The sequence below is a fragment of the Phragmites australis genome, chromosome 17 (genome assembly GCF_958298935.1).
Source record: "Phragmites australis chromosome 17, lpPhrAust1.1, whole genome shotgun sequence".
Classification (NCBI taxonomy): Eukaryota; Viridiplantae; Streptophyta; class Magnoliopsida; order Poales; family Poaceae; genus Phragmites; species Phragmites australis.
This window is the reverse complement of record NC_084937.1, coordinates 8,909,991-8,926,248: the sequence shown is the minus strand read 5'-3', so window position 1 is coordinate 8,926,248 and position 16,258 is coordinate 8,909,991. Positions and strand designations below refer to the sequence as shown.

Genomic DNA, 16,258 nt, shown 5'->3' with positions numbered 1-16,258 from the left:
GCTTCGGGAGGTCGTGTTTTGGAAGGCCTCAGGAGGTTGAGCCGGTGGAGCCAAGGGATTGCTTCGTAGGTGCGAAGGGGTAGTGTGAAAGGATCTGATGATATCGGAGATCGAGCTTTTACCGGAGGGTTCAAAGATCAAGGCTCCGGAGGGACCTTGATGGTTATCTTCAACAGTTATCCTCAGGCTGGTTTATTTCCCCCCAACAGTACCCCCTCATTCTCGGGCCCCGATGTTTCAGAGGGGGGAGAGGATGTAGAGGAAAAATCAACATCAGCCTGGTATAGTATCAAGGACGCGTGATGACGATTCTCTGTCTTTTGATGTCGCTAGAGTAGAGGTTTTGTGTGGGTTTCGAGAATCCCACACGTTCGCCTGGCGGGACAAGACATGCCACTGCCGCATTCTAACTGGATAATGCGAGGGGTCGTTAGGGCCTTGTGCCCGCGATCCTGCCATGTGCCGAAAGGGGTTTGGGTTATTAATGTGACGGGACGTCCATGCGAGAAAACGATGCATTCGTTGTGGAGTGCTGCCACGTGTTGGAGGGAAACCAGATATGGCCATGGCCCCCTCCCCAGGTGTTTAATAGGAGGACACGGCGACATTCGTCCCGCTTCATCTTCTGGACCTACGTAGCTGCGTGGCACAGGTATAAAGCCTGGGTTACCTAGTTGGAGTCTCCACAGCCCCATGAGCAAGCAGTTAACCTTGACTTGAGTATGGCATCGTCTTCCTCCGCATCCTCCTAGGAGACATCGATGATCTCGACGGCTCCTTCGGGAGCTGTTTCGGTTGTCGATAGAGGCGCCGGAGGCGAAACTGCTTCCACCTCTGCAGGGGAGGCGGTTGTCCGCCACTCTGGCCCAACCTTTTGCCGGGGGGGCATACCTATCGAGATCATTGATATCTCCGATGACAACCAGAAGATCGACTGGGATCTCCTACGAATGGAGAGTGAGCCGGCGTCTATGCGCCCGATGGCAAAGCAGGAGGAGGCGGGGAAGGCGAGGGAGAAGGCCTCGCTGGTGACGTCCTCGGACTCCTCAGCGTCCTCAGACAGCTCGGGAGCCAGCTGTATCGGCTTTCGCAACAGCAGGCCTCAGATGAGGCACATAAGCCGTATCATGCCTGGCCCCTGCCGGGACCTGTAGGAGGTGAAGGCGGTCAGTGGGATGACGTCCTTGGTGATGCCGTGATAAATCCATGTCACGGCTGAACTTAGTCACCTTGTACTCTTTCTCGCCTTGTTTTGCTCCGTAGGGATCTATCTTCTTCGTGGCAATTTCTGTATGGTTGTTTTAGTTTGTATCCCCTGGATGTACTGGTTGTTTAATAATAACATGGATCTTTAGGAACGGTGATGTCTCCTTCCATATCGGAATGCGAGAGGACCTTTCGAATGGGTGGCCTCATGCGTGCGTGATTTCATGCCTCCAAACCGTACTTCGTCATCCCTATCGAAGGCGATGGCTAGTTTTCTGACAATCGATGGATACGTAGGGTAACTAAGGAGAACCGGGTAGAGTTGTGGCGACCTCGTCATCCCTGGTTACTGCATACTCCTTGGGCCTAGGGCTGGTAGGGCCTCCTTCCTAATTTGTTCCAGATTTCCGACTCAGCGAAGTCCCTCTGGAACCTTTGGAGATGAACTCCGGAGGTGGTACTTGACCCTTCGAGTTCTTTAGCAATTGTCTGGGTTGATGGCGATGATGTTTCGGAGGTGGTCCGTTACCCTCCCCGGTAATTAGCTGCTGCCCGGCTCCCGAGGTATTCCGTCCGAAGCCTAGCGACGGCGCATCGGAGGCGAAGCCGAAGGTTAGGCGGAAGAGGCGGTCTGCGACCCCCTGGCCCTTAGCCACTGCCCAGCTCCGGAGGTATTCCGTCCGAAGCCTGGCGACGGCTCTTCGGAGGTGACACCGAAGGCCAGATGGAAGAGGAGGTCCGCGACCCCCTTGGCCCTTAGCGGCTGCCCGGCTTCGGAGGTCTTCCGTCCGGAGCCTAGCGATGGCGTATCGGAGGTGACACTGAAGGCCAAGCGGAAGAGGTGGTCCACGACCCCTTCATCCTTTAGCCGCTGCCTGGCTCCAGAGATATTCTGTCTGGAGCTTGGCGATGGCACGTCGTAGGCGAAGCCAAAGGCTAGGCAAAAGAGGCGGTCCATGACCCTCTCGGCCCTTAGCCATTGCCTGGCTCTGGAGGTATTCTGTCCAAAGCCTGGCACGACACGTCGGAGGCAAGGCCGAAGGCTAGGCAGAAGAGGTGGTCTGCGACCCCCTCGGCCCCTAGCTGCTACCCGGCTCCTAGCCGCTGCCCGGATCTGGAGGTATTCCATCCGAAACCTGGAGACGGCGCGTCAGAGGCGAGGCCGAAGGCCAGGTGGAAGAGGCGGTCCGTGACCCCCTTAGGCTTTAGTCGTTGCCTGGCTCCAGAGGTATTCCGTCCGGAGCCTGGCGATGGCGTGTCAGAGGCAAAGCCAAAGGCCAGGCGAAAGAGGTGATCTGCGACCCCCTCGGCCCTTAGCCACTGCCCGGCTCCAGAGGTATTCTTTGCAGAGCCTAGCGACGGCAGGTCGGAGGCGAGGCCGAAGGCCAGGAGGAAGAGGCAATCCGCGACGCCCTGGGCCCCTAGCCGCTGCTCGGCTTTGCGGTCTCTACAATGGATAGTCGGGGGTTCCACTATGTTTCCCGTGCCATGAGGCGTGAGCTTTTATTAAATGTTAGTATAACCATCATAAAATAACATGTAAAAGGTGTTTCCAAAGGAGATGATAGGGTAGTGTTGTTACCTTTTACCATACATGTTTGAGTCACGTGATCATACCTTCCCCTGTAGGGAGGGGGATCTTTATGCCTCATTGATCTGTGTATGGTGCTCTTTGGAGACCAGCGGGTTTCGTACCCCTTCGGCACAGAGGCATTAGCCTTCAAGATGCCGGGTACCTTTCCCGTTAGGTCTTTTTAGAATCTTTTTGCCCGGTGGAGTTTTTGTAGAAACATCTCCATCGTGGGGGTTTTTCGAAGTCTATCCATGGTGCGGAGGTTTTGTAAGGCGCTCTGTTGTGAGGAGGTTTGAAAAAGCTCTCCGTTTTTATCAGAGGTTTGGTAAAGTTCTCCATTTTTACTGGAGGTTTTTGGTAGAGTTCACCGTTTTTACCGGAGGTTTGATAAAGCTCTCCTTTTTTACCGGAGGTTTTGGTAAAGTTCTCTATTTTTACCAGAGGTTTGTTAAAGCTCTTCATTTTTACCGGAGGTTTTGGTGAAGATCTCCATTTTTACTAGTGGTTTTGGTAAAGCTCTCCGTTCTTACCGAACGGTTTTGTAAGGTTTTCCGTTTTTGTTGGAGGTTTGGTAAAGCTCTCCGTTTTTACCGGAGATTTTGGTAAAGTTCTTCTTTTTACCGGAGGTTTTGGTAAAGCTCTCCGTTTTTACCAAAGGGTTTTGTAAAGCTCTCTGTTTTTACCGGAGGGTTTTGTAAGGTTTTCTGTTTTTATCAGAGGTTTTGTAAGACTCTCCGTTTTTTGCCGGAGGTTTTTGTAAGACTCTTCGTTTTTACCGGAGGTTTAGTAAAGCTCCTTGGCATGTATTAATGCCGAAGGTCTTACACACTATCAGAGCTACACAATACATTCCAGGAAACCTAGGCAGTCTTGCCTTCCAGGTGAACTAGGCATGCTACGCCCATGGTGTGTAGGCTTATCGTGCTCCCAAGGAAACGCCTGGGGTGCACCACAACACTGTCCACCAAGAATGTGCCCTAGCGCGTGGCATTTATAAGACCAAAGGTATGCAATGCCTTCCAGGGCACCCTAGGCATAATCTACCTTGCAGGTGACCTAGGCATAAGCGACGCCCGCGGTATATAAGCATGTCGTGCAGAGAGGATTCCTTGCAATAGCATTTCTTATAGCACCGCATCCTCACATCAGGGCAGTCCCCTGATATGCGGTGTCCACGCACTATTGAGGCTACACAATACCTTCCAAAAAACCTAGGCACTCTTACCCCCAGGTGATGTACGCATTCTATGCCCGTGGTGTGTGGGCTCCACTTCCTACCAGGGCAAAGCCTACCCTTCGGGAAACCATTTTAGGTGACCTTGGGTTTAGGCAAGAGATGCTTACTGGTGTGTGGGCTTATCACACCTCCGGAGAAATCCCCCCAGGGCGTCGCAACTACATTACCAAGGAAGTCCCTTGATAACCGACATCTACACACTATCGAGGCAACACAATACCTTCCAGTAAACCTAGGCAATCTTGCCTTCCAGGTGACCTAGGCATGCTACGCCCACAGTGTGTAGGCATGTCGTGCGACGAGGATTCCTTGCGACAGCATTCCTCATAGCACCACAACTCCGTCACCGGGGACATCCCTTGGGGCGTGGCTTCGACACCCGAGGCTATGCAAATGTCTTGTAGGGTACCCTGGGCATAATCTGCCTTGTAGGTGACCTAGGCATAAGCGGCGCCCGCGGTGTGTGGGTCTCACTATCTACCGTGACTATGCAATGCGTTTCAGGAAACCTAGGCAGTCTTGCCTTCTAGTTGACCGAGGCATGCTACGTCCGCGGTACGTGGGCTTGTCATACCACCCGAAGATGTCTTATAGGTGGTGCTGCAACACGGTCTATCAAGGACAGCCCTTGATACATGGTAACTACGCTTCCAAGGCCGCACAGTGCCTTCCAGGAAACCTGGGTAGACCCACCCCCAAGCGACCTAGGCACGATGCATCTGTGGGAGTGTAGGGATTTTGCATGGTTATACTAGCTAAATTTTGCAGTCTACTGTTAGCAATAAGAAGCTATTTGTAGCATAAAACATAGCTAAGTGATATAACTGTTCATGCTAAGTGAGAATGTAAATTAATTTCTACTGCTTCTACCCAGTGGCTATCTATTGAAAAAAGACTCCTAGCAGTAAGGTTGGAGGCCTCCAACAGACTCTAACCTTGCCGTATGAAAGATGGATCACTAGGTAAACTACTTGGTAGTTAACAGTGGGCGTACCTTTGTAGGAATAAGGCCTCTATTGTGAGGCTTGGTGACCTCGAAGCCTGTGGCTAGGCTAGGAGAGGCGGTGCTTTACCCCCTCAGCCTTTAGCCATTGCCCGGCCCCAGAGGTAATCCATCCGGAGCCTGGCGACGGCATGTTGGAGGCGTAGTCGAAGGCTAGTCGGGAGAGCCGGTCCTCGACCGCCTCGATCCTTGGCTGCTGCCCTTCTCGGGAGATATTCCTTCTGGAGCCTAGCGACGACGTGTCCCCGACTCAGTTCTCATTGCTGGATGTGGTACCGTTGGTAGCAGGGTCGGTAGTGATGATGCAGGGTTGAGGGGCTGGGGATTTGTTTGGGAGACTCTGAAACCTGTGTCATCCTTTGCACGCTCCTTCTATGGCCAAGTATTCTGCTTGACTTCCATGGTATTCCTCCCGGAAGGTAATGAGGGTGCGGCAGTCATTGGTGTTGTGGCCGTGCCCTGGTCCATGAATGATGCACCCATGTGCCTGCAGGGGCGCCGGAGCTTGGAGATTCCATTGGGGTCACTGCCGAGGGCGGTGTGTCCAGGAGCCTGTGGTTTCCCCAGGGCCTCCTTCCCCTTTGGGAGACCATCGAGGATACCCGGTGAACCGGCTTTTGTAGCCGAAGTGGTTCTAACTATGCCTCACTGGACGAGGTGGTCTTGGGGTTCCCTGCGCGCAGTTGGCATTGCGAGGGCAGCATTGGAGGCGCTGGCGAGGTCCGCACACTCCGAAGCCCTCCGTCTCCTTGGAATCCTCTTTCTCCTAAGGGACCCAAGGAGGGCATTGGGTGGATAGACTTCCCGAAGATGTTGGCTCGCTTAGGCTATCCTAGGTGTTGTCGAAGGGGACACCTGGGGACCAAGCCTAGGTAGGAGTACTCCTGGGTTGACTGCCTAGATACATTGGAAGGCGGCCTGCTTGGCTGTGGCTTCGGTTGTGTCCTCTCCTGAGGCGGTGAGGTCTTTGTCGTGCCGAGGCTAGAAGGCCTCCGCGCCGTCTGGAGTTCCTGTAGCAACCCAGGGTTTTGAGTTGGCTAAGGTCGGAGGAACTCCATCCCTACGGCAGCGGAGCTGGAGCATGCATGCAGTGCGTATGGCTGAGGCAGCCATGTATATGGTTTCATGCATGCAACGGTGGGTATGGCGGTTTTAGCTAATCCTTTGGTGGTTTTCCTGGTGGATTCCTACCTCTCTTAGCACTTCTGTGTTCGAGTCCCCACGGATGGCACGCTGTTGGAGCAAGAGTTCGTCTTGCTCTAGCAAGTACGGCGAGAGTTTCTTCGAAGGAAGAGACTCAAGCTTGGAGATGAAGTTTGAGAGGAAGGAACACCACGAATATATTGATGATAGAAAAATGTATCACTCTAGAAAGAGAATCACAGCGTTCACTGCCTTGTGTGTTCTTTCCCTTGTGCCCCCCCCCCCCCATGCCTAGAGGACAATGGCCTCCTATGTATAGGGCTATACGTAGCTTGGCGTATAAGTTAGGGTTAATTAGATTGGTGCCATTATAATTTTCATGGTTTAGAAATATGCCATCAAACTTTACTAAATCGGTCTGATGCCATTATTGTTTTGCATACGTCCGCATCTTGCCATGTTGTACGTCTCCGGGCTCCTTGGGCCCACCTGCAGGCGGGCGTACTTCGGTATGTCCCAAAATGCCCTGCCGCCGGGCCCTAAAACGACCGCCTGGTCCACTTGAGCTGCTCCCGCACCACTCCCTCATCGTCACCAGCGACGTCGGCGACCAACACGGAGACGGCGACGGCGACCAACACGGAGACGGCGACGACGACCAACCGTGAGTAACCCTAGACTTTCCAGATCCCCCTGATTGGGACAGCCCCAAGCAAGGTTTGGAAGAGCCCGATGAAGGCGGCGTCGGGGTCAAGCGCAACCGGCAGCGATGTGGAGGAGCTCCCCCTTGTTGATTGCCCAGATTGTGGGAAACATGTGATTAAGCTACGAAGCAAGCAAGCGGCGACATATGGCAGAGTGTTCTACAAGTGTGAGGAGAATGTGAAGGTGAGCTGGATCAAATCGATGTTAGGTTTTCGGTGTTCTTGGCTACGGCTTTGTTTGATTTCGTTGATATTGGTAGGATGATCCATTGACTTGTGGATTCTACAAATGGGAGAACGAGTACAAGTCGTGGTTGTGGCGTAAACGTTTGCCGGAAGATGTTGCCGTGCCCTGCTCTTCTGACGACAAGTTCCACAGTGGTCGCAATGGAGAAGTGAAGCAACAAATTTTGGAATTGAAGCATGAGATTGCCCATCTGACAAATGAAATCAGGGAGTTGAAGCAGCAAATTGTGTCGTTGAGGACAATGTTGTGCATAGGGAAGAAAGGAGTTGTTGTTGACAGTGTGTGTGTTGCTTTAGTTGGTTGTTTGCTAGGTATTGTGGTTGCAGTTCTGTGCAAGTAGTGAAAGACTGTGTAATTACTTTGTTAAGTGAAAGAAATGTTGTTATTGTGGTTGCAGTTCTGTGCAAGTAGTGAAAGACTGTGTAATTACTTTGTTAAGTGAATGAAATGTTGTTTGATTGCTCCATGTACAATATTACTACATTGGGTTAAGTATAATCTAACACATCATTTTGTATGAAATGGGAGAGAACAGAACAAGCTTCACACATCATGCCCAGAACACTAAATTGCACAGTATCAGGTCCATAACAATGTTAACATAAGCATCAAGTCCAGAACTAGCATAACAACAACTACATATTACATGCATCATGTCCAGAACTAGCTTAACACATCATGTCCAGAAGTAGCTTAACACCTCATGTCCAGAACTAGCAACTACATATTACATGTCCAGAACTACATGCATCAGGTCTTCAACCACTCCGAGAGCTTTTTGACAACACTAGCAGTTGGTGCACTTGGTTTAGCCTTCTTCTTTTTTGGTGTTTTCCTCTTCTTCTTGGGTGTCCTCTTCTGCTTATTGGTCATCTGGTTCTCACCCTCCCCAGTGGAAGCCTTTTTTTTCCTGCTTACATAATCTCATTGTCAGGCATACTTCACAAGTATGAAATAAAAAATAAAAACTGTACAGTTTGAGGTTACCTCTTCCTTGGTGTTGATTGACTTGGGCCTACATGCTCCCCATTGCTCTCCACACCAGATGCCTCAGGTAGCTTGCATGTCTTCTCAAAGTGTCCAAAGTCTCCACATCTCTTACACTTAACAGTTCTTCTTCCTGGTTCAAGAACACCTCTTATTCTCTGAACTCTAGGCTTCCCTGCACCTCTCTTCTGCTTTGGTGGAAACACTTTGTAACCAAGGTCCACAATAGGCCACTGGGACCTATCTGTCATTGGGGGTACCATGGCAACATATGTTGCCTTGAACCTCTGCACAGAGTAGTAATCATGGACATAATCTTCTATTTTACCTCTATTGGCACAGATCCAAGCTAAGGCATGGTTGCAAGGTTTGCCTGTGATTTGCCACTGCCTGCATGAGCATCTATGGTTTTGCAGGTCCACTGTATGCCTCCTGGTGATATTGTCAGCATGAACAAGTGTGACTTCTGCAAAGTCATCATCACCTCTAGCAATCTTGACAACTCTTAGGCTATTGCTTGCTTTATTCAAATCCTTGATCACATTTGGCAAGATCCCATCCTCCATTAGTCTTCCTATATTCCTCCTGAGGGCCATCTTCTCCATTATCAACTCCCTCAGTCCATCTACTAGCTCATGAAGAAGCAGAGCCTTCATTGGCTTGATCTGCTTATTGAAACTCTCAGAAACATTGTTTGTCAGGTAGTCACATTTGCTTTCTTCTGAGAACCCACATCTGTACCATATTCTTCCATGATGTTTCTCAAGCCAGCCTATAGCATCTGGGCTTGTCTCAACTATTTGCTGCATGTGCCACCTAAATCCATCTTCAGTGTAAAACCTTGCAGCTGGATATAAGTGTTGAGTAAAAATAGGTCCTCGATATTTCTTCATGAAATTGCCATAGAGGTGCCTCATGCACTCTCTATGCTCAGCTTCAGGGAAGGCAGCATCAACAGCACTTTCCAATCCTTTACAAGCATCAGTTGAAATGACTAAACCTGGACGATTGCCTATAGCTCTATGCAATAGTTGCATGAACCAAGTCCAGTTGTCTTCTGTTTCAGAATCAAATATAGCAAAAGCTACATAGAATAACCAGTTGTGACCATCTACAGAGGTGGCAGAGGCCAATTGTCCAGTGTATTTACCAGTGAGCATAGTTGAATCTACTCCTATGTAGGGTCTACACCCTTCTAAAAATCCATGAACACAGGGTTGCAAAGCAACAAAAATTCTCTTGAAGCACATTTTTTTACTTACTTTCTGCACTTCAATTTCAATAAGAGAACCTGGGGAGACCCTCTCCATCTCTGCTGCCCAGTTAAATAATAATTGGAAGCTCTCCTCATAAGTACCATGAATATTTTCAAGTGCCAGCTTCATTCCAGCCCAAACTTTTGAATACTTCAACTTGATCTCATACTGTTCTTCAAGCTTCTCTTTTGCATCCTTTGCACCCTTCTGTGGATTCTTCTTTAACCAGTCCCCCAGCCTATCTGCAACCCACCCTTGAGTAGCCATCCTCCCTTCCTTCAGCTTAGTTGTGGGACAATTGTGCTCAAATGGAAGAACCTTTATCTGCCATTGGAAAAAATAGATGTGACAAACACATTTATAGACGAACATTGACATGAAAATGAACACTAACATGTAAATGAACATTGACTCACCTATATTGTTGTGTTATCTTGCAGCCTTGAAGCATGTATACGCCAAGGGCAGCCCTTATGTGAACAACTGGCAATAAACCTAGTTTTATCTGTCTTCAAACCACTAAACTCAAAACCTCTCTTAATAGCATAATGCCTAATTGCTTTTCTGAAGCTAACGATGTCAGGAAACAATGCATGCAATCTAATAATTGGGTTCTCAAGATCATGTAGCACATGGAGTTCCTGAGGGTCAGCATCATTTATTTCTACCTCAGGAGGCTCTTGTTGTGCAGTGTCAGCAACAGCAGCAGGTAGATCAGGCTGCCCTGGTTGTGCAGTGTCAGCACCAGCAGCAGGTACATCAGGCTGCCCTGGTTGTGCAGTGTCAGCACCAGTAGTAGGTGCTGATGGATGACCATACATACCTTCATCATCTACACCAACATACTCCTCACCACTGTCAAAGACATCAGGCTCCGCTTCATCTGCTTCTTCACCAGCAGGTTCTTCACAACCTGCTACTTTAGATTCAAATGTTGCCTGGCCTTCTTGAGCAGGAGGTGGGAAACATTCACTGGGAATGGTACTTGGTTCTGGTGGCACAACACACAAAGGTTCTAGGACTAAAGCATCGTACTGATCACATGTGTCTTTGTCAAACACTGCTACCAGGAGCTTTAAGTGTTTCTCTCGTTTGTACATGTCAAGCACGTCTAATATTTGACTCTCATCAACTAATTGAATATCCTCACCCATCCTCTTGTCAAAGACCCACACCACTGGCTTTTGGTTCGTGGCCCATTTGACCTCGACACTTAAGCTTCTCATAAGGAAATCCAATGAAAAGCTGTCTGAATCCACTACCCAATCCCGCGTTAAACCTTTTGTATACGATTTCCTACCATTTGAGTCAACCGTGACAAAACCTTCAATCTTAACCTCTACTGTGTACCAAATCCTAGCAAGAAAAGGGAGGAAACCTAATCAAATCGTGAGGTATTTCCTCCCGAGAACTGAATTAAACCACGAATCCGATCTATTTCGTACCAATAACCAATGCATTGTGCAGGAATTAGGGGCATCTGGGAAGTCTAGGGTTACTCACGGTTTCTGCGATCCGGGCGTAGTGGGAAGTGCGTCGTCCATCCTAGGTGTGGGCGTAGTCGTCCTCAGCTGAGCTCCGCCCCCATCGCTGGTGACAATGTCGCCTTTCCCAGTCGCCTCCTCCGTCTTCGTGTTGGTCGCCGTCGTTGCTGGTGACGATGAGTGAGTGAGGGAGTGGTGCGGGAGCAGCTCGAGTGGACCAGGCCCGGCGGCAGGGCATTTTGGGACATACCGAAGTACGCCCGCCTGCAGGTGGGCCCAAGGAGCCCGGAGGCGTACAACATGACAAGATGCGGACGTATGCAAAACAATAATGGTATCAGACCGATTTAGTAAAGTTTGATGGCATATTTCTAAACCATGAAAATTATAATGGCACCAATCTAATTAATCCTATAAGTTATCATAATATACAAATATCCGGGATCTGACCAAATTACTAGGCCTTATCCTGGATAACTCCCTACTATCCTATCAGGGAGATAAATATCCACCGTGGTAATTATCGTGGTGCCTACCCCCTGAAGGGAGCCAGTCGGTCGCCTATTGCGGTCCGGTGCCGCACTGTCAGGGGTGTTAGGGTAGCCCTCATCACGCCGGGGTGTTAGAGTGGTGTCCATTAGCCTAGGCCGTTAATGCTGGTCACTTCCTTGGAGGCAAAGCTCGACCGACTCTCCCCTTTCGGTAGATCTTTCCTAAGGCCTGTTGACTCACCCCATTGCCTTCGGGAAGGCGGCACAATCAAACCGAGGCGGGGGCCTCGGGAGGCATAGAACAGGGAGGTGAAGGCTTTGGGAAGCGGGACCCCAGAGGGCCGGGGCTTCAGGTGGCCGAAGCTTCGAAGGACCGAGGCTTCGGGAGGTCAAGTTTTGGAAGGCCTCGGGAGGTCAAGCTGGTGGAGCCAAGGGAAGGTTTCATAGGTGCGAAAGGGTATCATGAAAGGATCTGATGATATCGAAGATCGAGCTTTTAACAGAGGGTTCGGAGATCAAGGCTCCGGAGGGACCTGGATGGTGATCTTCAACCGTTATCCTCAGGTCGATTTATTTTTCCCCCAACACTTAGGTACGTACACATTAAGATGATGAAAATTGCATTTAAGCAAATGTGTCAGCTCATGGATTAGTTTCATTGCCACAACCAAATGCATTATCCTTCGAGTCGGGAATATATATACCTATATATGTAATTCTAGCGAGTACCTTCTTAGTCACAGTGCTTTTGTTGAGTTTTTGTTGTAGGTGAGGATGAGCTAATGTTTTGTTACTTTTACCTTGCCGATGCCAGCGACGGGAAAGAGTAAACCCAAGCGACACGAGATGAACCCTGGTGATGCTTAAGGGCAAAATCATCATCGACTTCTTTTTCTATTTTGTAGTAGAACGAAACTGATGTAATATAGATTCTAGTCTTTGTTATGGGTCAAGTTCATGGATAACTTGACACTAGTTACTTCTACTCTAATAACCTATGTTGAACCTTGTTGTAATATAATTTTACACTTGTCCTTTATTGTGATGAACGTATGTAAAGGTACATATGTGATCCTGGCAAGCATGTACTAGGAATATCGGAATTGCACTCATTTCAATCGAATGGTTGTGCGATGGGCAGTTTAGATGTGTGGTTAGCACGTTGCATGTTGGTAGACAGGTGTGTTATAGCTCTCATCTTTATAGCCAGTCGGCATGTTCAATTATGCCGAATGCGATTTGGACGGCTCTCACATGCGTGGCATCAAAGCATGGTTCATTTAAGTGGCCCTAGGTTCCATAACAGGCAAGTAGATAAAATGTGGTAATCCCACTAAGAACTGTTAATTGAAGTAAAAGTTTGAAATTAAAAGTAGTTGCTTAATTTATTCCTTCCCTTATCTGAGAGCTATGTCTTTCCTTATTGCTTCATGTTGTAAGTAATTAAATGGATTTCTAACTCTCCTTGTTCTTTCATTACTTAACGATGATCGCTTTCACTATGGTTTTGACTACTCGTGCTGAGGGTGTGGAGGGTTTCCCAACACTCCACGAGATGCTTTGGCACACAAACTTCACCTTTACGCGGGAGTATATGGTGTATGCTCGAGGAGTTGGACTCAACTAGGTGGACTACTTAGCGACCATGGACATTCGAGCGCATATCATTGAAGGCGGAGCCAACCTGAGAAACCAAGTTGAGGTGTTCCTTGGTTTATGCTTTGTGATGAGTGATTGACAATGTGTGGCTTTGGTTGAGTGATTGTATGTACTGCAATGATAATCTTGTCTAACCGAAGTTGCAAGGAATAGGAGTTAGTTCAGTGCAGAAGGTTTTCACTCATTGGACAATCCGGTGTGTGAGTTTTTGATCTCACCGGATAGTCCGGTGTATAATAGATATGAGCACCAAACTAAATTCTACAAAGAAGGTCTTCTGCACAAAATTTGAATCAAGCGTTGGATGGTCCGGTGTGTGCACGGGTAAGCATCGAACTAATATTTCCAGAGAGGCTGAAATGTGTGCCTAGAGCGAAAGAATTCACCGGATGCTCCGGTGAGTGGAATGTGATCACCAGAGGACAACACCGGACTAATTCTTGTAGAGAAGATTTTTGATGCCAAATTTGAAGTGAGCACCGGATTGTCCGGTGTAGGCAAAAGGTGATTACCGAACAAATTTTTCCAGAGAGGGGTGCAAATGCAAAGTATGGAAGAGTTGAACTCATCGGATTGTCTGGTGATGAGCAAGAAGGCACACTGGACAGATTTTTCGAGAGAGGGATTTTTCTCAGTGCAAAATGGAGATGTACTCACCGGATGCTCCGGTGTTCAGAGAAGAACACACCAGAACATCCGGTGTTCACATTTTGGGTCACGTCTGCTCTTCTCAATTGGGATTTGATTTGGACTAACATGTGATGATATTACTTGGCTCTGGAGATACAAGTTTGCTTGTATATTTATGTGGAGGTGTTGGATGCAACTTGACGGTCGACGACGGGTGATTGAGGACAAGTGGGGTGCTTGATGCCGAACAATTAAGGAGGCCGGGTGGAGTCAAGGGTGATCCTAGCTGCACACATGAAGATGAAGCAAAGCATGGGATGAAGGTTGATGAATATGGTGTGTTGACAAAGTCAAGCAAAAGGGATGCCGGTGCAAGTGAAAAAGTGGTCCGAGGGATCAGGAGCGGGAGAGACTTGACAGTAGTCATGATCACAAGACAGAAGACATGCATCAACATCAGGATGCTTGCTTGAGGGCATGTCAAGCAGCGCCAAGTCACACTTTGAGAAGCGTGAAAGGCGGTTTTGTAGTTTGGCCTCAAAACCGTGGAAGGATGGAGTGCACGTGGTATCATCACAAAGCTAACATTGAGGCGAAGCTAAGTTGTGAAGGTGTCATAGCCGATTGATGGATGGAGCAAAATTCGGACCAAAATGCCCCTGTAGTAGGTGGGAGACCATTGTTAGCAAGGGGTAATTTGGGGACAATGATGCTTAAGGGTTAAGCAACCCCTACAGGCCTATAAATAGAAGGGATTGGTTGGTGGTAACCCTCGAGCTAGCCATTTGAGATCCAAGAGATAGTCTTTAGGGGATAGGAGAGGATAGGTTTAGCCTTGTAATTGGTTAGAGTTTTTGGAGAGGAAAAACTTCTTATAATCCGTCTAAAATAGGGCTGATCTCTGAGACTAATGAAGTGCAAGTTTCTCCATTCGCTCGTGCTCACCTCCTTCTAGTCTCTTTCTTTTGGCTCCGCGTTTCCTTGCGAGTTTGTCTTTTGGCTTGTGAGTTTTGTTTCTCCTTTTGAGCAGAAATTTTCAGCACCATGCGAGGTTGATCTTCTTGTTGCTAGGGGAATAAAATGCGCGTACAATAGTACAAATTTGAGTATTGCATTCCCTTCCTCTAAGTCATGAACTTTGAGATCTTTCTTGCCCGGTGCCCATCTTTTAGTCTTCTTTGTAAAGTTTTAAGCTTTTTGTGACAAGGATCATGGATTGACTTTATATCGAACCTCATGTTCATACTTTATCCATAGAGTCACAAGGTTACGGGTTTTTCTTGTTTTTCTCTCATTTTTCTTCCACTTTCTTTTTCGTTGAGGAGCGTTGGGTGATCAAGTAGTAGAAGGCCATCAAGTTTCGCAAGAAATTTTGTGAGGCGCCTATTCACCCCCTCCTCTAGTCGCCATGTTCGGTCCTACACAACTCTCACTACTTTGAAGCACCTAGAACTTCAGAAGAGATGGAGATTCAAGCAGGGGCGTACAAGGCGGTGGCCGCCCTTCGCGGTGAGTTACCCATATTGAATGGGTGGCCATTCATCCATTTTCTCTTTCGAGGCGGTAACAACATCAACATCTTTGAAGACATTCTGGATATAGCCCCACTAAGTGAGCATTGCATGGTAGAGTTGGTTCGCTCCTTGGACCAATCATACCATTGCGTAGTGGTCGAACTGTGGGAGACGAGAAGGCGGTACAATAGACTGCAAAATGAGATGGATTTGCACGTGTGTCGTGGATTGGTTAACCACGAGGTGTTGTATGGAGAGGACCATATAACGCCGTATGGGAGGGTACCTCAATTTCATCCCTTTCCGGTGTAGCTAGGCACACAGGTACCTCGTCCCCATGGACAAGGTTTCTAGTATCATGCGGGAAACGTTGCTAGGTGATCCACAGCATCTTACACACCCAAGTCCTCCCGATGACAAAGGATCTCCTCAAGCTCATCTTTTGGATGAATTTCCTGAGGACTTTGCTAAAGCTCCGAATGGCGAGTGGTTCTAGGATAGTTGGAATTGAGAACCATGTAATAGGGCATAGCTTCTATTCGCTAAAAATAGGATAATTAATTATCTATATTATGCCCTTAAGTGTAATGTATTTGTAAACTTATTGAGACGGCGATCATGGATGTTGGATAGCATTTATTTTCGCTGTTGAAATGTGTGATGTGTGTGGAATGTGGTAGAAAGGCTACTTACTACCACCAGACCTCCCAATGGTCTGACTACCTTGACAGCAATCTAACCACCAATGCAAGTGGTCTGACCATCAGTCTCACAATATGACTCCCGACACTTGTGCAGAACATGTTGTGAGCAGTGAGTTAGGCGACGTCTATGCCCATGTTGCACCTTATCCTTGAACATGCATTCTCCTCTATTGTAAGATGTTCTCATGAGCATCACATACCTTGATCCCACCTATTTCGATTTTCTAAATTGAGGTCTATCGTCCTTCTTTTCTTTCGCCATTGTCGATGCTAATTTTGCCTAATGATAGGATGAGAACCCGCACTGGAGCCGAGAATGACAACCTGGAAGGTTCTGGAGGGCAATTACCACCTACACCACCTCCTTCTCCTACCTTGGTCGATGTGTTTATGCGGATTGAGCAAAACTGCCAAGACCAA

At 48.3% G+C, this 16,258-nt stretch overlaps 2 protein-coding genes across 2 annotated transcripts; one reads left to right on the top strand and one right to left on the bottom strand.

The window, feature by feature from the left end:
- Positions 1–6,513: 6,513 nt before the first annotated feature.
- Positions 6,514–7,600, top strand: LOC133896649 (uncharacterized). Its single transcript, XM_062337251.1, has 2 exons — positions 6,514–7,050; positions 7,127–7,600. Exons 1-2 carry the CDS (start codon positions 6,895–6,897, stop codon positions 7,451–7,453), a joined length of 483 nt encoding a protein of 160 aa, XP_062193235.1. The 5' UTR covers positions 6,514–6,894; the 3' UTR covers positions 7,454–7,600.
- Positions 7,601–7,734: 134 nt separating this feature from the next.
- On the bottom strand, positions 7,735–9,898 carry LOC133896648 (uncharacterized). The gene is made up of 3 exons (XM_062337250.1): positions 9,773–9,898; positions 8,101–9,680; positions 7,735–8,023 (listed from the first exon to the last, which is right to left on the bottom strand). The coding sequence occupies exons 2-3, from the start codon at positions 9,621–9,623 to the stop codon at positions 7,864–7,866; spliced, it is 1,683 nt and encodes a 560-aa protein (XP_062193234.1). The 5' UTR covers positions 9,624–9,680; positions 9,773–9,898; the 3' UTR covers positions 7,735–7,863.
- Between the last annotated feature and the right edge of the window lie 6,360 nt (positions 9,899–16,258).

Coding starts and splice junctions, on each gene's coding strand:
- LOC133896649 (XM_062337251.1), top strand. CDS start 6,895: ATGAAGGCGGCGTCGGGGTCAAGCGCAACCGGCAGCGATGTGGAGGAG. Junction 7,051..7,126: donor AGTGTGAGGAGAATGTGAAG/GTGAGCTGGATC, acceptor TGATATTGGTAG/GATGATCCATTGACTTGTGG.
- LOC133896648 (XM_062337250.1), bottom strand. CDS start 9,623: ATGGCTACTCAAGGGTGGGTTGCAGATAGGCTGGGGGACTGGTTAAAG. Junction 8,024..8,100: donor CAATCAACACCAAGGAAGAG/GTAACCTCAAAC, acceptor TTATGTAAGCAG/GAAAAAAAAGGCTTCCACTG.